General features: G+C 39.2%; 1 protein-coding gene across 2 annotated transcripts in view; it reads right to left on the bottom strand.

Moving 5' to 3' along the window:
- The window catches only part of RNF144B (ring finger protein 144B), a 167,730-nt gene that overhangs the window by 48,430 nt on the left and 98,722 nt on the right, over positions 1–20,578 (bottom strand). For both annotated transcript variants that reach the window (XM_059938009.1, XM_059938008.1), the window contains one exon: positions 19,128–19,331. In XM_059938009.1, coding sequence (XP_059793992.1) covers positions 19,128–19,295 — 168 coding nt within the window. In that variant the 5' untranslated portion in view covers positions 19,296–19,331. The remainder of the gene's footprint in view (positions 1–19,127; positions 19,332–20,578) is intronic.

Genomic DNA, 20,578 nt, shown 5'->3' with positions numbered 1-20,578 from the left:
GAGATTCTGCCCTCCTCATAAGCTCCCAGGTCTTACTGATGCTGCTGGCACACAGAATACACTCTTGAGGAACAAGGTCTAGTAACAAAGACTCTCTACATTGGGTGCTTTATAGAATCACCTGGGGAGCTTTCCAAAAGTCCAACGCCCAGGCCACACCACAGACCGATCAACTCAGAAATTTCAGAGGGAAGGACCAGGCATCAGTATGTTATATATGCATGTATATGTACTGATATATGTACATGTGTATATTATACATATATATACATATATGTATTTTATATATGTATATATGTTTTATTGCTTTTATTCAATGGCTTTTAACATAATTGCAGAGTTGTACAACTATCACACATCGATTTTAGAACATTTCATAATCCCAAAAGAAACCCCATGCCAACTAGTAGTCACTCCCCATTTCCCCCCAAATCCTCCCACCCCAGGTTTAGGCAACCACCAGTCTACTTTCTGTCCCTATGGATTTGCCTATTCTGGATATTTCACATAAACTGAATCATACAATATGTGGTCCTTTGTGACTGGCTTCTTTCAATAGTATATACATGTTTTCATTTCTTTTAGGTATATACTTAGGAGTGGATGTGGTATACGATAACTCTGTGTTTGTCTTTTGAAGAACTGCTAGGCTATCTTCCAAAGCAACTGTGTCATTTTACATTCCCACCAGCAGAATGAGGGTTCCAATTTTCTTCAAATCCTCACCAGAACTTGTTACTGTCTTTTTTATTCTAGCTATCCTAATGTGTGTAAAGTGGTATCTCACTGTGGTTTTGATTTGCATTTCTCTGATGGCTAATGAATGATTTTGAGCACTTTTTCATGTGCTTATTGATAATCTGTATACCTTCTTTGGCGAAATGTCTATTCAGATCCTTTGCCCATTTTTAATTGTGTTTTTATTATTGAGTTTTAAGAATTCTTTATTCTACATATGCCCCTTATCAGACATGATTTGCAAATACTTTCTCCCATTCTGTAGGTTATCTTTTTACTTTCTTGATGGCATCCACTGAAGTATAAAGGTATTTAGTTTTGATAGAGTCTAATTTTTTTCCTTTTGTTCACGCTTTGCCTAACCCAAGGTCATTAAATTTTTTCTATTTCCTATATTTTCTTCTAAGATTTTTTTGGCTTTAGCTCTTATAGTTAGGTCTATAATCCATTTTTGAGTTAACGTTTGTCGATGATGTGAGGAAGCAGTCCAACTTCATTCTTTTGCAAATGGATATCCAGTTGTCTAAGCACCATTTGTTGAAAAACTATTCTGTCCCCTTTGAATTGCCTTGGCACCCTTGATGAAAACCAAGTGACAACATGAGAATTTACTTCTGAACTCTCAATTCTATTCTATTCATCTATCTGTCTATCCTTTTGATGGTATCGCACAGTTTTGATTACTATTGCACTGTAGTAAGTTTGAAAGTAGGAAGTGAGTTCTCCAACTTTGTGCTTCTTTTTAAAAATTGTTTTGGCTATTCTAGGTCCATCAAATTTCCATATGAATTTAAGATCAGCTCGTCAATGTCTGCAAAGAAGATGGTTGGGATTTTGATAGGAATTGTGTTGAATCTGTAGATCCGTTTTGGGGAATACTGTCATTTTTAATAATAGTAAGTCTTCTAATCCATGAAATGGGGTATTTAGTCTTCTTGACTTTCTTTCAACAATGTTTTGTAGTTTTCAGAGTATAAGCTTTGTACTTCTTTTTTTAAATTTATTCCCAAGTATTTTATTCCTTTTGATATTATTATAAATAGAATTGTTGTCTTAATGCCATTATCATATTATTCTTTGCTAGTGCATAGAAATACAATTGGTTTTTGTATTTTGTATTCTGAAACCTTGCTGAACTGGCATCAGTATTTTTAAGCTCTCAAAGTGATTCCAACGTGCAACCAAGTCAGAACCACTAGGTTCAATACCATCCATGCCCTCAGGTCTAATGAAGGAAAATATGTCCATCATCACTGCCTTTATATCATTTTGGAAAATTCATCTTCATAGGGAATACGTGCATCAACTAGTTCCAGAAGAAATAGTAAAGGAAGTCTAAAGGGGAAATTATATATGCAAATTTTAAATATATATAAAAATTTAAAGTATCTTGAAACACTTTACCCTAAAATAGTGTTGTTACTTTTTCTGGAAAAGGGTACTCAGATCCACCCCGTAAGTTTGAGAACAGTCATTCAATATGGTAGATTAAATCTGGGCCCCAGTTAAAAGTACCTCCAGTTCCCACCAAGCAAGAATGATCAAAAGCTTCTATCCTGATCTCAAGTGATCATGAAACATTTAAGTTAAGAAACTTGCAGAAAGTAATAGCTCTGAAGATAAACCCACTGGAAATGCTGCAGTCCCGTCAGTCCTCACAACGAAGCCAATTAAATCTGCTAACCTGGAAGAACATTTCAATCAGAGCAGGGAGCAGGCACTAGGAGAGCAAAGACCTGCTTCCAACATGAGTAATTCAATAACTCTTCAGTTGACCATTCTGAGGTTTTCCCTTTTGTCTCACCTGTGCTGCCTTTCTTAACAGAGGCAGGCCCCAATTCTGATACTAGTTCCAAAGGGATCCCTCTGTGCCAGATCCCTCCGTGCTATCTTAACGACACAGTACACCCAGAAAAGCAACCAATGGTTCCAGGAGAAAAAAAAAACAACAAGAAGGCTTGCCAAGTTTACATCCTTCCATTTCCTCCAAAGAAACATTAGACCTCAGAACTGCCAGCCCTCAGCTGGCCCCAGTGTCCCAGCCAACAGGCCCAGGACAGGCAGTGAGAATAAGCACATCCCAGATTAAACATCAGTAGATTCCACTGAACTCATTTATCACTTTCCTCCTCCTCCTCCTGTGTCCCTAAAGAGTCCCTATTTGAACTCTCAAGCAGCCCTTCTGACTCTCTCAGAATGCACACAAGGTCTCAGCAACACAGAAAGGAACAAATCCCAAAATAATAAAGGGTCAAGAAACTCTTTTAGCCATGACGTAAGACTAAGCAAGTTATCTGCATAAAATACAACCATTCAACCAATCTAAGCAAACAACTGGAGAATGCAGTACTTGCATTCTACAAGAGAATTCACAGTGAGTATTAAAACTATACCATATAGGAAATTCCCTGGCGGTCCAGTGGTTAGGACTCTGCGCTTCCACTGCGGGGGGCACGGGTTCGATCCCTGGTCAGGGAACTAAGATCCCTCATGCTGCACAGTGTGGCCAAAAAGCAAAACAAAACAAAACAAAACAAAACTACACAATACAAAGCACAGAAGGATAAATTAAAGGGATGGACAACAGATGTGTGACGAAGCAAGAACAGTAAAAAGTTAATGTTAGAATCTATGAGGTGGTGGGAATATAGATATTCATTGTTAAAATTCTTTTGTCTTGGGCTTCCCTGGTGGTGCAGTGTTTAAGAATCCACCTGCCAATGCAGGGGACAAGAGTTCGAGCCCTGGGCCAGGAAGATCCCACATGCCACGGAGCAACTAAGCCCGTGTGCCACAACTAAAGACCCAACACAGCCAAAAATAAATAAATAAATAAATTTGTGTTTTTTTTAAATTTCTTTTTTTTTTTGTTTTTTTTTTAAAGGATTTTTTTTTTAACATCTTTACTGGAGTATAACTGCTTTACAATGGTGTGTTAGTTTCTGCTTTATAACAAAGTGAATCAGCTATACATATACATATATCCCCATATCTCCTCCCTCTTGCATCTCCCTCCCACCCTCCCTATCCCACCCCTCTAGGTGGTCACAAAGCACGGAGCTGATCTCCCTGTGCTATGCGGCTGCTTCCCACTAGCTATCTATTTTACATTTGGTAGTGTAGATATGTCCATGCCACTCTCTCACTTCGTCTCAGCTTACCCTTCCCCCTCCCCGTGTCCTCAAGTCCATTCTATGTGTCTGCGTCTTTATTCCTGTCCTGCCCCTAGGTTCTTCAAAGCACATGATAGTGAGCAACTCATATGTACTTCAGTCACAGAGTGCTCTGCAAATACTCTGGACCAGTGCATCGGAAACCCCTGGAGGAGGAACTGAAACACAGATCACAGGACCCCATCCCCAGAGTTTCTAATTCAGTAAGTCTAGGGTGGGGCTCAAGAAGTTATAATTCTAACAGGTTCACAGCTGCTCCTGATGCTGCTGGTTTGAGGACCACTGGCCTAGAACTAAAATACTCATTACATGAGAGGCAGGAGAAAGGAGGAGGTGATGGGAATAAGAACATTTGTCGAGCTCCTATGATAGCTATGGTACGCGTCTTAAAATTATCTCGTTTAATCTTCATAGCAACTCTGAGACGGAATTATTCCCACCTCACACAAAGCAGTTTGGTAACTTACCCTAAGTTCCTATGACTGGTAAATATAGGAATTGAGATTTAAACCAAGGTCTAATGGAGACACAGCCTTTGCTTACTTCCCCCCTACCTCACCATGATTTCTGTGTCATTAGAACGAAAGCAGGAGAAAATACTGGAATCTTTATAACTTGAAAACACTACTTTTGTTCCTTCTGAAGTTATTGACCCCATAAACCACAGAATTATTCAAAAACTAGACACCATTCCATATTAAAATGATCTGCATTTCAGACCATACCCAGGAAATTTTTACAGCTATAAAATATTTTTTTCCAGTTGCAGTAAAGATCTCTTTGCTTTCGAGTCCCTCATTCATTAATTACCCTCAGCACACAGGAAGCACTTGGAAACAATTAGAAGACTGACGTCCTCTAGGGAACGCCAGTAACTCCACAAGCATGATGCATGAGGGGGTGAAAGAACACTCATTTTTGAATTAGGAAGGCTGGGTTTGAACCCTGACTTCAGTTTCAACATCTAAATATACACTAAGTGTACTGGAAGCTTCCAGGTGTGTAAAACAGACCTCTTAATCTCTCAGCCCTTGTTTTCCTCAAATAACTTGACTGAGGTCACACAGTTGAAAGTTCATAGCACACCCCTCAATCCCTTCAACCTGGGGCTATGGCCACCAGTGTATTCAGATTATACATATACTCTCTGATCTCCGGAATTCCTTGGATTTTTTAAAATCATTTGCTACTTACATCTTCTTTGTACTGACTCACCTTTTATGTACATAAAAACCAGTTGTCAATTTTGCATTAGAAAGGCCATTGTCCAGCTTTAGAAACTTTTAGGATTACAAAAACCTAATATGGGCCTCATCCATTGTTCATGCTAACAAATGAAATTTAGGGAGCACATACTACGACGTGCTAGGCAGTACATTATGTATTTTCACAGAGATTGTTCTTATTTCATCCAAACTACCCTATGATTCAGGAATTAAGAGTATGGATCTTGGGCAAGCAACTTAACTCTGCACTGGTTTCTTGATCTGTAAAACTGCAGGGTAAGAGTAAATGGGGGAAAAAATAATTCTCTTACAATATAAATATTACATAGTAGGTACTCAAATGCTTTTGCTTGTCCTTCCTTGATTTCTTTTTTTTTAAGGTAAATAAAGAGAGGGTCAAAAAGATTGAATTAAAACCCTACATTCACTTGGCTAATAACTCACAACCACTTTCCAGAAGAGGCAAACCAAAAGGACCCCCTTACTGGGGGTGGGAAATGATTCAAAACCACTGAGGCTTTCGGTTAACACAGAGCTATTTACTTCCATAGAAACGGGGCACTGACTGTGTCCAGCCTGATTCCAAGAGGTTCCATGCATATCTGAAATCCATATCCTAACCAAACTTTGATTAACTTAAATGTTCAGAAAATGGTGTTTTAGAGTTAATTGAATTTTCTAGTTAACTCATAACCTTTTCGGCTGCCACTTGTCTAAATTTTTAAGTTTCTTTTCCTACTTAGTAACATCTTGTCGCTGAACATAGAGTTTTTGTGTGTGTGTGATAACGCATCTCCCACCACCTTAGGCCCACCGCTATGAGCATTATTTTTTCATTCATTCATGTCTCCTATGTGTATACTTTTCCAGACAGGGCCCATTTTTCTAATTTGACAGCACTGTGAATACCAAGGTATAAAATCAGCTGAAACTGTACTGGCACTGGATGAGCCACATATTTTTTAAAGATAGATTCATGAAATGAGTTTGTTTTGCTGCAATTAACTTCCTCCTTTAAAAGAGGAAGCATGGATTAAACAATGAGATAGTATGTTCTTTTCACATATCAGATTAGACAAGGTGAAAATTTGGAGAATACCCAGAGTGTCAAAGAAGGGGTTTTTTTCTACACCATTGGTGGGAATGTAAACTGACACAACAGTTTGGAAAGGCAACATGGCAACACGTGATGATTTAAAATGTACACACCTTTTAATTAGGCAATTCCACTTCTAGAAATTTATCTCAGATATATTTTCATATTTATGTAAGTACAAAAATGTTTATTTATAATAGCAAAAACTGGCCCATCATTAGGAGGGACCTAGTTCAATAAATTTTGATACGGCCATACCATAGAACATTATGTAGCACTTAAAAAGGAAGGTAGGTCTGTATATTATTATATAGAAACATGTCCACAAAACACTAGGTTCAATTTGTAAAACTCAAGTTACAGATCCCATTTCTCTATTACGTGATGTGTATGAATATGTATCCATCCATGTGTTTCTATATATTAACACAGAAAAAGAGTCTAGAAGGGGGTACAGGTGAACTGTTCATATAATCAATACTTTGAAAGGTTTTTAACTTTGTTTTAAAACCAGCACATGTCACATTTAAGATTAAAAATTAATTTTTAATTTAAAAAGGAGAGAACAAGGAAAAATGGAATAGAAGACAATAAATAACTGAGATTTCACTATATTTCTAATTAAATTCTCTACCCCCATCAGCATATATGAAACTGGTCACCAAAACCTTTGCATTTAGCTGAGGTCTAAGACTGAAAGCCATTCTGAGTTGACAACTGAAGGGAAGAGAGAATTCAGCAAAGTAGCTTTTTCTTCTCACTCTTCTGTTGGGGGCCTTCATTTGCCTGTTGGCTTCCTATTTCTACAAAGAGATAAAAGAGGAACAAAAATCTTCCACATGTCACACTGAAATTACTGCAAACTTTGAAGAAGTACTTGAAGTTAACTGGAGTAGCCATCTGGTCCTGGCATAGTTGCCCCTGCCTGTCCCAGTACTTTTGGAAACTGGCAATTAGGTGAATGATTTGCTTGGGATGGCTGATTGGGCCTCAAAACATGAGCACACAAATCCAAAAAACTGTTATACTAGTAAACAGGCAACTACTGTATATCTACTTCATGATCTTCAAAAATAGAGATATTTTTTAATGACTGATTTGGGTCATGATATGGACGAAATAAGCTAAAGTACTTAGAATGATGCCTTGCACTAAGTTGGATAAGTGCTTGCTGCTATTATTATGACAACAACAATGATCATTAATGATACCTAATTACCTTCCTGGCTTTCTGCCCTCAGTGAACTTCAAGTCTAGGTGGAAAAATAAAATGGATCTATGCCAAACAGCTAGAGTACAAGACAATATAGATATTTGTATGAAATCTTTTAAATCAGATTTTAAATGCTAAATGCTTTCAGAGAGAAGATGATCATTTTACACTCAGGTAACATAACTCAAATGTTACCAGGGTAAGAACCATGTTTGAGCTTTTCATCAACAAATCCTCCCCAATCTAGTGTTCTGCTTGTCAAAATAAGTATTTGTTGAATAATGAGCAGAGGTATGCCCTGACCAAGCAATGAGACATCATTAGAAATTGAGCAGGGGGAATAAAAAAGAAAGAAAAGAGGACAATTCTAGGAAGAAGTAAAGACCTGGAGGTATGAGATACCTCACACACAAGAAGTAGCAGAAGGTGATTTGGGTAAACACTGTGCAATGGTTCCTAGAGGAACTTGAATGTTAGCACTAAGGAATATGATTCAAATAGGATCACGTGAATCCCTAATAATGGCAGTGGCATTATGATAGCAACATTTAAAGAAATCTGACAGTAGTATCCAAATGGATAGGAAGGAGGAGAAATTGGGGACATGAAAATAATTTAAATACTCCATACCTCAAAAGTACAGTCTACCATGATAAATATAGCATATGTTGACCAGGGTGTTCTCTGAGCTCTACCCACCCCCCCTCCTTCATCCTACTCCAGTTTTGTGCACTTTCAGACCATTCTCAACCATATGCCAAAGCCATCCTCCCCACCCCACACCCAAACAAAGCCTTCCAGGGCCTCCATAATGCTCTTTAACATGGCATACAAGACCCTGCTTGCCTTTCCAGCCTCCTGCCCAAGAACACCCATACTTCCAACAACATGTTCCAGGGATGTCTTTCAGTGGGGTTCCTCAGTAGACCTCTCCTCCTTGGTTCCGTGCCTCACACATGACTGCCCCTCCTCCCTGTAGCACGTCCATCAATCAATCTCCTATTCATCGTTTGGCCTTATCCCCTCAGGAGACCTTCCCTGACCTCCTCAAGTCTAGTTTAAGTGGGTTCCCATATGAACCCACAGCACACTGTACTTCCTCTATCAGTGGATCTGCTTCCCACATGAGAGCTGGACTGATTATACCTTATGCAGACAATTAGCACAGTGGCTGGTACACAGTAGTACCAAATGGAAGAGAAGAATCAGGACTTAGATGGGAATAGACTTAGAGGAAATTGGAATAAAGGTGATACTTCAAAAGAATAAACTTTGGTGACTCAGTGGATGGAAGGGAAAGTTCTCTCATTGGACACCCACTTTTGCCCACTCTCTGGTCATGATTTGCATGTTTGGCCAGCCTATCACATTCTGCTATGTGGTTCAAAGAATTAAGCACTGGCAAGGTATGCTTTTAAAAAAAAGACATATAAGTGCAGATTACCAACATACTATCTGTTTATAACCTTCTTTGTGAAAAAGAAATTAAATCTTGGTCCATTTTCTAGAACCACCCTGCTACCCTGGTACCATATGCTTTTCTAAAAGAAAGTAGAAAAGCCTGAAGTACTTGTTCAACCAATGATCAAAGTCAAGAATGTTGTGCAAATGAAGCTTGTTCCAAAAGAATTGTGTCAACCGAACCACGGGAAGGGGGAACAAATTTATCAACATTCCCACATTGGACAGAGCCCTGTGGGTGAATTTTTAATGAGTAACCTTGTCCTTGCCCTCTAACAGAAAGATAACCTTCATTCAAATAATATAGGGCTAGTGAGTAGAATAAAAATTTGATTTCAACCAATTTTATTCTAGAGAATAGAACTCATACTAATAAGCAGAATTTATATAGAAACAGGTTTCAAATCAATGCAGAAGAAAAAGATAATTTAGAATTAGAATTTCCAATAACTGAATAGCTAGTGTTATGTTATGTCCCAATCCTGGATGCTTTCAAGCAAAATCTAGATGATCACACCAAAACCAGTAGAGCTACACATGCTAGCTGTATTCCAGGCACTGTACTACATGCTTTATCTAGATCTTCTCTCTAACCTTAAAGAATGATTTATTATTATCCCTAAATTATATAAAAGAAAATGAAGACTCAGACTATCCAAAGACATAAATGGCTACCACCTGCTGGTCCAAGCCACTATCATTTCTGGCCTGGATTATCAAATTTACCTTCTAACTAGTCTCCATGCTTTCACCCCTGCCCCTGTAGTACATCCTCTACACAGCTGGCAGGGTGACTGTGATGGTTAATTTTATGTGTTAACTTGACTAGGCCATGGGATACCTGGGTATTTGGTTAAACATTATTTCTAGGTGTGTCTGTGAGGGTGTTTCCAGATGAGATTAGCATCCAAGTTGATAGACTGAGTAGAGCAGATCCACCTGCCCCTCAACCCACCATGTAGATGGGCCTCATCTAATCAGTTGAGGGCCTGAATAGAACAAAAAGCTGGAGGAAGGGAGAATTCACTCTCTCTGGTTGACTGTATGAGCTGGAACATTGGTCTTCTCCTGCCCTCAGACTGGAACTTACATCACTGGCTCCCCTCATTCTCAGGCCTTCAGACTCAGAGTGGAACCACACCACTGGTTCTGATGAGTCTCTAGCTTACAGACAGTGGGTCACGAGACTTCACCTCCATAACTGCATGAGCCAATTCCTTATAATAAATCTAAGAGAAAACAGAATCCTAATAATAAACAGAACCAATAAAAGATATGTATGTGTATATATATATGTATGTATATATATATATATATGATCTTACATATATACACATACATACATATGCATATATATACATATATGTAAGAGCATGTGTATACACACATACATACATATTTTTATTGGTTGTTTCTCTGGAGAACACTTATTAATACAGTGATCCATTTAAAACAACATTAGAGCCAAAAAAAAACCATAAAAACTAAAATAAAAAGGGGAAAAAAAATTACATCATGTTACACTGTGGGTTAAAACCCTCCAAAGGTTTCTGTTCTCACATCAACCTAATGTCGAAATTCTTACCATAGCCTGCAAGGTCCTACCCACAAACACCACTATCTCTCTGACCTCATGTCTGATCTCCCTACATACACACACACACACACACACACACACACACACACACGCACACACATACACATGCATGCACACGCACACTGGCCTCCTTGCTGTATCTGAACATATCAAGCACACTTCCAGCTTAGGACCTTTGCTTCTCTCTACCTAAAACTCTCTTCTCCCAGGCATCTATACAGTTTGTCCCCCATGTTCTTCAGGTCTCTGCTTAAATACAGTCAACCCTCTGTATCCATGGGGTGGGCGGGTTGGTTGGTTCCAGCACCCCCGCCAGATAACAAAATCCACTGATGCTCGAGTCCCTTATATAATACAGCATAGTACAGTCGGCCTTCCACATTCCTCAGTTCTGCATCCGCAGATACAGAGGGCTAACTATAACACCTTGTCAGTGATACTTCCCTGACCATCTAAAGCAAAATAGAAACCCCCTCTCCTTTAGCTTTCCCTATCCCCTTCCGCCTGCTTTGTTTTTCTTCAGAGCTCATATCATCATCTGACTTCTGTATTTACTTGTTAGTGTCTGTGTCTTGCACTAACCTGTGACCTATTTGAAAACCAGACCTTGATCTGATTATTTATGACTGTACCTTCACCATCAGAACTGTGCATGGCACAATAAATCTCTGCTGAATAAATGAAGCCTAGACAACCAGATTTGAAATCTATTCTCTTAAATGTCAAGCCATTCTGGCATCCAGGAAAGGAACTTCTTTCACTAGGAAGGCAGGGGCATTAGATCTAAGGTCCCTTCCAATTCTAGGACTATGATGCCATGACACCATCATTAGGGCCTTAAGAGCATGGTTCTCTCTGCTGCTCTTTCCTTTGACCACATTTTACCACTTTCCTTGAATAAGTAAGTGGTAAGCATTAGGCAATGGATGAGATCATAGGTCCAGGAAGCCAGCTCCTCCTTAAGTCATCTCTAACCCATTTCTCACGCTACTACAGTTTGCTCTTATTTCTCAGATGCTATCTGACCTGCAGCCACTCAGTTGTCAGTGGAAAAATAGAGTATCAAAATTTGTGTTTTTAAACCAGTGGCTTGACTGCCAAATATACAAGTCATCATAGTTTTATCATTAAAACTCCAATCAAGCATAAGTAGCAAGAATATTGGGGTCATTTACAAATAAACAAAGACAAAGATAAATTTACCAACTCACCATTGATCATCCAAGATAAAGTTAAAGGAAAGCATAAAACCAACCTTGCAAGCCAGTATATTTTAGTACCAGAAACCAACAGAGCAAGAGAGGGCTCTGAACTGGCAGAATTTACTTCTGTCTATTTAGTACTACTAGAAGACATGGGAATCCAGGGAGCTGGAGATTTTAAAACTTCAGGAAAGGCTGGCAGGTCACATGACCAGAAGAGGGGACGGAAAATTTTTCCATAACATTGCTGGAGTAAGATGCCTCATTATTTCCTGCAGTTCCACAGAGTTCTCAGTAAAAGATACTTAAAATGATACTAGATTAAACATATCAAGCCAGTAAGTAATTATATTACTATATTCTTATTGGGGGTCAGCAGCTCTTAAACGTTAGCTTGAGACACTTCCATCTGAATCTTTTACATCCACCAGAAATGTGCTCATCTATTGACTTTCCAAGTTGTGTTGGTTTTTGGTTTTTCCTGTAAGTCCTACTGCTAGGTCTTCAGTTGAAACACACAGCCATTAGCCACTCTTTGGACAAATCCATCAGAGAAATTTCTCTTTCTCAACCCTAACTGCTAATCTGTGGGTGTCTCAGAATACTAGTGAGTTGAAATCACCCATATAACCACCTTTTTTTTTTTTTTAACATCTTTATTGGAGTATAATTGCTTTACAATGTTGTGTTAGTTTCTGCTGTATTACAAAGTGAATCAGCGATATGTATACATATATCCCCATATCTCCTCCCTCTTGTGTCTCCGTCCCACCCTCCCTATCCCACCCCTCTAGGTGGTCACAAAGCACCAAGCTGATCTCCCTGTGCTATGCGGCTGCTTCCCACTAGCTATCTATTTTACATTTGGTAGTGTATATATGTCCATGCCACTCTCTCACTTTGTCCCAGCTTACCCTTCCCCCTCCCCATGTCAATTCCATTCTCTACGTCTGCATATTTATTCCCGTCCTGCCCCTAGGTTCTTCAGAACCATTTTATTTTTTTTTTTAGATTCCATAAATATGTGTTAGCATACGGTATTTGTTTTTCTCTTTCTGACTTACTTCGCTCTGTATGACAGTCTCTAGGTCTTTCCACCTCACTACAAATAACTCAGTTTCATTTCTTTTTATGGCGGACTAATATTCCACTGTATATATGTGCCGCATCTTCTTTATCCATTCATCTGTCAATGGACACTTAGGTTGCTTCCATGTCCTGGCTATTGTAAATAGAGCTGCAATGAACATTGTGGTCCATGACTCTTTTTGAATTATGGTTTTCTCAGGGTATATGCCCAGTAGTGGGATTGCTGGGTCGTACGGTAGTTCTATTTTTAGTTTTTTAAGGAACCTCTATACTGTTCTCCATAGTGGCTGTATCAATCTACATTCCCACCAGCAGTGCAAGAGGGTTCCCTTTTCACCACACCCTCTCCAGCATGTATTGTTTGTAGATTTTTTGATGATGGCCATTCTGACCGGTGTGAGGTGATACCTCACTGTAGTTTTGATGTGCATTTCTCTAATGATTAGTGATGTTGAGCATCCTTTCATGTGTTTGTTGGCAATCTGTATATCTTCTTTGGAGAAATGTCTATGTAGGTCTTCTTTCCATTTTTGGATTGTATAACCACATTTTTATAAAAGGCTAATGAAGAAGCAAGTCAAGTCTTTACAGGACTTCCTTCCTCTAAAACATTTTTGAAAAACAGAACAGCCCAGCATACTGACAGAACTTAGGAAAGAGGGAATAATAATGTTAACTTACTAGGGGTTTGGGACTGTGCTAGTTGCTGTACGGGGATTCTCATTTGATGCTTCCTACAACACTCTAAGATAGATACTACTATCCACTACCCCCCCTTCATCCTACAGGTGAGAAACTAAGTTTCACAGAAGCCAAAGAACTTGCCTAAAGTTATACACCAGTAAACAGCAAAGCCTGAAAACGAGCCTGGGTCTTCCTAGCTCTGCATCTGCACTTTTAACCACTATGAGTGCGACACTGGAAGGGAAGAATGGAGGTGGGAATAGAAAAATGACATTCCTTCCTCCTTATGTAGATATCGGTTAGAATCCAGGAAAGAACCACTGCAGGTTCTTTGCTTCATCTGAAAGTTACCAATCCATGTGGGTGCACATGTATGTTTGGATGTACTCAGAAACATACACGACGTATGCACGCACACCCACTGAAAATCTTCCCACACTGTAAATGTCTCCCAGGCTATATGTGGGCCTTGCTTAAAGGTCACCCAACAGGCCCCAAGGAAAAGAAGGGCTTGGTCTAAAAAGCTTTATATTTCCTCTCACTTTTTCAAACACTGGAAAATCCATTTGGCTCAGAGAAATGAATAGTAAAAGGAGTTCTAACTACTTAGAGCCAACAAAACGTAATGGAAAAAAGGCAAGAATATGGCTGGACTTTATTTTCTTTTTGCTCAGCACATCCTGTCTTTAATCTGAATGGTAAATAGGCCATGCCAACATACTAACTCTTTTTAGGTGAAATTATCTAGGTTATGAAAACAAGCAACAACTGTGTTTTCATTATTCTTTAATTCGTGGCTGACAGAAATAGCTTCCAAAATAAATCAGAGAGGCAAATATCGCTCACAAGGGAGAAACCCACAAATTTTCCCTCCTTTGATAATGGATTTTTGTGAAATTTTTTTCTTTCCCTTGAATTATAATTGTGTGGTATTATCTTAAAGAGTGTGTTGCAAAAGCTAGAAAGGGGGAATTTGAATTTTCATATTTGCATTATTTAAATCCATGGGGGAGGGTGGGGAGAGAGAGAGAGACTTTTTCCATATTATTAATTAGTAGACTAATGTCCCTGAGATATTTAACTTTCAAGTACAACAAGTAATTTTACAACACCTCTCTCTGTAACCCCACAATATCAACTTCTTTGGCTCCGTGATGCACCTAATGATTCATGACTTAAGTCATGCTAGTGAGAGCTCCACCCATTTCTGTCCGTATATTTAGCTTCCTTTGCTTCATACTATACTTTCTTCTCTATGTTAAATCTGAGCAAACAGTCTAACAGAAACCATCTTCTCAAATAGAACATGGTAAAGCTTCTTCTTCTTTTTTTTTTTTTTTATTATTATTTATGGCTGTGTTGGGTCTTCGTTTCTGTGCGAGGGCTTTCTCTAGTTGTGGCAAGCAGGGGCCACTCTTCATCGCAGTGCGCGGGCCTCTCACTATCGCGGCCTCTCTTGTTGCGGAGCACAGGCTCCAGACGCGCAGGCTCAGTAGTTGTGGCTCACGGGCCTAGTTGCTCCACGGCATGTGGGATCCTCCCAGACCAGGGCTCGAACCCGTGTCCCCTGCATTGGCAGGCAGATTCTCAACCACTGCGCTACCAGGGAAGCCCAGTAAAGCTTCTTTTAACAAGAAACTAGATACATCGATGGATTATTTGAAGCAACATCTGTCCCCTTCCTTTCTCTGGATGTCATTTAAATCAAGAATTACATCCATGGGGTAAGTCAAAGCGGCTTTCTTCCATGCACTGGTTGTGGGGAAATTAATAGGTATTCCACTCAAGAAAAAAGGTGGCATTGGTCAAACGGAAATGCTTCATCAGGAGGAGGTCAACAGGGTCCCTTTGCTTTCTTTCTAACCACAAGATTTCACAGAGTCTCTAAAATGCAATTATGCTTTACATGCCTCCAAGAGAGGACTAGAAAACATACACGTTTCTAAGCTAATTTGACTTGGAAACAGAGCTGGAGGGTCATGGAACACCCTTGGGTTAGGGAACACCTGCTTAAGCGCCAGGTCTGAGCTGGCCAACAGCCAGTGGTCCAGTCAGACACTGTCCATCCTGTACTCTCCAAGCACACTGATCACACTGTTTCTTAGGGAAAACAGGACAAGGACAGAATGTATAAAGAGCTTTATTGAACTGATGAAAATATACAAGTATAGCACCATTTCTAGCAGGAGAACCATTACATTTGGACATTCTCCTCATGGGAGGGGGAAGAGGGAACTATCTTAGCAAAACCATTTTAAATATATGGCATGCACAAGAAGGCTTTCCCAGCCAATAATTGGAAGATGTCATCCAATCATACTTAAAATTGGGAATTAGTAGTATATAGCCTATTAAAAAATGTCACAGGTTTCTTTTCAGCCTTGAAAACACAAAACACATTTAATATCTTTAATTCGAACGCAAATCAAAATCTGGGGGGATCAGACACATTTTTAACTGGTATTTTTAACTGGTTTTTAACATCAGTAACCCTCAGATACATTTTTAAACTGGTTTTTAAAAAGAAGAAATAAGAGCTCTAACAGAAACGTTAGAATAGTATTTCAGGTGAGTCTGGTATCAACTGCAAATTTATAGACACTAATGTAATCAAACACATACAGCTTACTATTTTGGCAGATCATAGAAAATGGGGTATTGGGAAGCCAGGGAAGGTTAATGTTTACAGCAATGAAAAGTTCCCAAGTTGGAGGGATACCAAAAATACCAAGCCATTTGTCTTTCTGCTTTTGAGTACTCCCCAACAATGAGGAAGTATGAATCTAAATGACAGAATAATCTAATTGCAGATCTACTAGAGAATGGACTTGAGGATATGGGGAGGGGGAAGGGTAAGCTGGGACAAAGTGAGAGAGTGGCATGGACATATATACATTACCAAATGTAAAATAGATAGCTAGTGGGAAGCAACCGCATAGCACAGGGAGATCAGCTCTGTGCTTTGTGACCACCTAGAGGGGTGAGATAGGGAGGGTGGGAGGGAGGGAGATGCAAGAGGGAAGAGATATGGGAACATATGTATATGTATAACTGAGTTACTTTGTTATAAAGCAGAAACTAACACACCATTGTAAAGCAATTATACCCCAATAAAGATGTTAAAAAAAAAAGAGGAAATTAAAAAAAAAAAAAGAATAATCTAATTGTATTAACTCCTACCCCCACACTGTTGAAGGAGAACTAAGAAGCAGTTGTGCTGTCTTTAACTGGAAACTAAGATCTATGGAAACAGTAATATGGCAGTGGCAGCAATCTGTGACTATGAAACACAGTCTTTGCTTGTTTGTGTATTCTTTATCCAACGTTGACGCACAAATTTGAATTCTGCTCTTTGAGATCTCATTGCAAAAAGTGAATTCCATATCCTGCTTTGAAACATCATTAACCCTCAGACAAAAATTTCCACTCTGGCTTTAACCAAATGTTGCTTCTGACTCATTTGTTTCAAGGATTAGCAAAGGTCCGAAAGCGATGTGAGAAAGTCAAAGAAAACAGTTTTGAAGCACAGCATTCAGAAACAAAGTAAGACCAAAGGAAACTGAAGCTGCCCCGTGATGACAAGGCCATTTCCTTACTTCCTGCCAAGTAACACACGCTGACAAGATGAGAAAGAACCAGCATAAACATCACTTACTGAAGCCTCCTTCTGTCCACCCAACTATCAGTGTAACATCCTGGTCCCCACACTCCTAACCTCCTGCTCTGCTTTTTTTCTAAGCCCCTATTACCCACTAGTATGTAACTTACCTATTTAGTATGTTAATTATTTATTATGTAACTCCTTTGATAGCATATAAGTTCCTAAGAGCAAGGATCTATGCTGGGTTTTGTTTCTTTAACTGATAAATCGCAGTGCCTAGAACAATTCCTGGGACACACAAATGCTGCTCACTAGATATCTGTTGAATAAAGGGATAAATGATACTATTCTTTGCCATCTTTGGATCCTACAGTTGAAAACATAAGGAAAGGATTTTAGTCACTTTCCTTTTTACCTAAAAATTATTCCCACCCTTCTCTCTACCCTAATCCTCAATCCAAAAGAATTTAAGAAAATTGATATAAACTAGCTAGAAAATGTGTCATGTTAGTTAAATTAACTTAGAAAAAAAGAGATGGAGTAAAATTTATTTCACCTTAACTGTTTTTTTTAAAAAAGTATGCTTAGTAAAATGTCTTTTTATAAATTATTCCAGTATTTCCTAAATGATTTCTTTCTCCTTACTCCCGTTGATTTAAGCACTGATCACTGTATCTAAACTGGTCAATTTCCTTCACAAGTCAGGGGTATTAAACCCACATTTGGCTGGTGATTATTATACTTATTGTATAATAAATATTAACAGTCTGCCCATACAAGGCCTACCAAAGCAAAGATAAACAGTGACTACTGTAATTTAGGCATAAGGCCCTCCCCTCTACCATGCTGAAATGCCCAGCACTCTTCCTAGCTGACTCTTAATCCATCCTTAGTTTAAAAGTGTAGCTAATTCAAACACACAGGAGAGAGGTAGGTACCATAAATAGAGGAAAGATCATTTATTTCTGGGCCTATGGATACAGGCCCAGAGTAGCTATATCTTACTACTTTTTCATTTTTTCATGAAAAATTTACCAATTTGTTATTTGAAATTTCTCAATTGGGGATGCAAACAAAAATGTGTTGAGGCCCGATGTGGCCCACAGGCATCAGTTTACAATCTCTTGTTTAAGGCCTCAGGTCAGAGAGCACTGCCACCAGGAATGCCCCTCCCACTCCTAAAGTGGGTGAGGCACTCCTATGGTATATTACGTCTAGCCATCCCTGATTTCACCAAACTCTTGTATAGTTCCTGCAATGTGTCCATCTTTTCTGTGGGGAGTATTTTACTTATCTTTATATTCCCAACATCAAGTACCTAGCACAGAGTAGGAGCTCAAAAAATGCTTTAATAAATGAAAATTTGAACAAGACCACCTGGTTCACGCTTCTAGGAGTCCCCATGAACCCATGAGTCCATTTCCTATCTTTATTCTTTAACCAACCAACCTTCAGGGATACATGCAATCAAGGTCACAGGCCTTGATACCAAGTGCCAAACTAAAAGAGACAAGCCCACATCTGAAGATCTATAGGGTTATATTTGTTATGAGGAATAAGCAGCATTCGGCATATTGTGAAAATAGGAAAAAAAATTTAAAAAGGAAATTCGACAAAGTAAAACAGTTTTATACCATGTGCTTTGTAGGAGATGAGCAAGTACATGAAGGAAAATTCAACAAATTGCTACCTGATTTCTCCATCATTCAAAACACTTGATGAGCTTCTTAGAGATGGTAGTTAACTAAGGCATGTTTAAAATGTCTATTTTGTTCCTTAGCTAGAGCTTTAAGAACAGAAAGATGCTGCTTATTCAACCAATAATTAAACTTCATATACGTATTACACTTTGCCTAAACCCCAGTAAATATCGGGTTTACTATTCAAGATCGTATTTGGAATCATATCCAAATGTGGAATTGCTCTCCCAAGCAGAATCATATTATAGCAAACTTTGGCTTCTCGGTAAGTCACAGAAGTATATCCTGTATTTTTACAATTCTTCCCTTTGTATTTTCTCATGATGAAAGCATCAGGGTAAACTTACAGCTGTGCAAAAGATGCACCGGCATTCCTGGAGCGTGGTCATCTTGTCCAGAGACTGTTCACACAGGCAGAGTTTGCAAGTGACGAGGGGGGCCAGAGCTAGGTCTCCAGGTGTGGGATTTTCGGCAGTGGTCATGGTGAGATAGTGGAGCCTACCAACTGAGCCCATCAGCCTGTCTTCAGCGTTCTTCAGTCTCCTCAATCCCTACAGAAAGGCCCAAAGCAGAAAATATTATATCCATTGATACAGCTATTGTTTAACCAACACATCTGGGCACCAGCAGGGCAAATCCTCACCCTCAATGATCTAAGTGTACAGCAAATGCATTTCTGGAACCATGGATTAGAGAGCTTATCACCTTGGCAACCTATTCCTAGAGTCCTGAAATGTAAGGTGACCTCATTGTCCTGACTCATATCAAGTCAACTATGGAAATTAAAAGACTACTATGAACAAACACACCATTTAGGAATCGCATTGCTATGACCAATTCGACAGATTCAAAAAATACTTAAAAAGATAATGTCACTCAAAAAGTTAAACATAGAATTACCATATGATCCAGAAATTTCACTTCTGGGTGTACACCCAAAAGAATTCAAAGCAGGGACTCAAACAGATACTTGCACACCAATGTTCATAGTAGCATCATTCACAACAGTCAAAAGGTGGGAACAATCCAAACGTCCATCAACGGATGAATGGATAAACAAAATGTGATATAAATGTACAATGGAATACTATTCAGCCTTACGAAGGAATGAAATTCTGACACATGCTACAACACGGATGAACCTTGAAGACATTATGCTAAGTGAAATAAGCCAGACACAAAAGGGCAAATATTGTATGATTCCATTTATATGAGGTACCTAGAACAGTCAAATTCACAAAGACAGAAAGTAGAAAGGTGATTACCAAGAGCTGGAGGAAGGGCAAATGGAGAGTTATCACCTAATGAATACAGAGTTTCTGGCACGATGAAAAAGTTCTAGAAATGGATAGTGTGATGGTTGGACAACATTGTGAACGTACTTAATACCACTGAATTACAGTTAAAATGGTTGAAATGATAAATTTTGTTATGTATATTTTACTCCAATAAAAAAAATTTCAGGGCTTCCCTCGTGGCTCAGTGATTAAGAATCCACCTGCCAATGCAGGGGACACGGGTTTGAGCCCTGGTCTGGGAAGATCCCACGTGCCGCAGAGCAACTAAGCCCATGCGCCACTACTACTGAGTCTGCACTCTAGAGCCCACAAGCCACAACTACTGACCCGTGTGCCACAGCTACTGAGCCCGCACGCCACAGCTACTGAAGACCGCACACCTAGTGTCTGTGCTCCACAACAAGAGAAGCCACGTCAATGAGAAGCCCGCACACCGCAATGAAGAGTAGCCCCCGCTCGCCACAACTAGAGAAAGTCTGCACACAGCAATGAAGACCCAA

Source organism: Balaenoptera ricei, chromosome 11 (genome assembly GCF_028023285.1).
Source record: "Balaenoptera ricei isolate mBalRic1 chromosome 11, mBalRic1.hap2, whole genome shotgun sequence".
NCBI lineage: Eukaryota > Metazoa > Chordata > Mammalia > Artiodactyla > Balaenopteridae > Balaenoptera > Balaenoptera ricei.
Note: the sequence above shows the minus strand (reverse complement) of the source record. Positions and strands in the feature narration are given on the sequence as shown.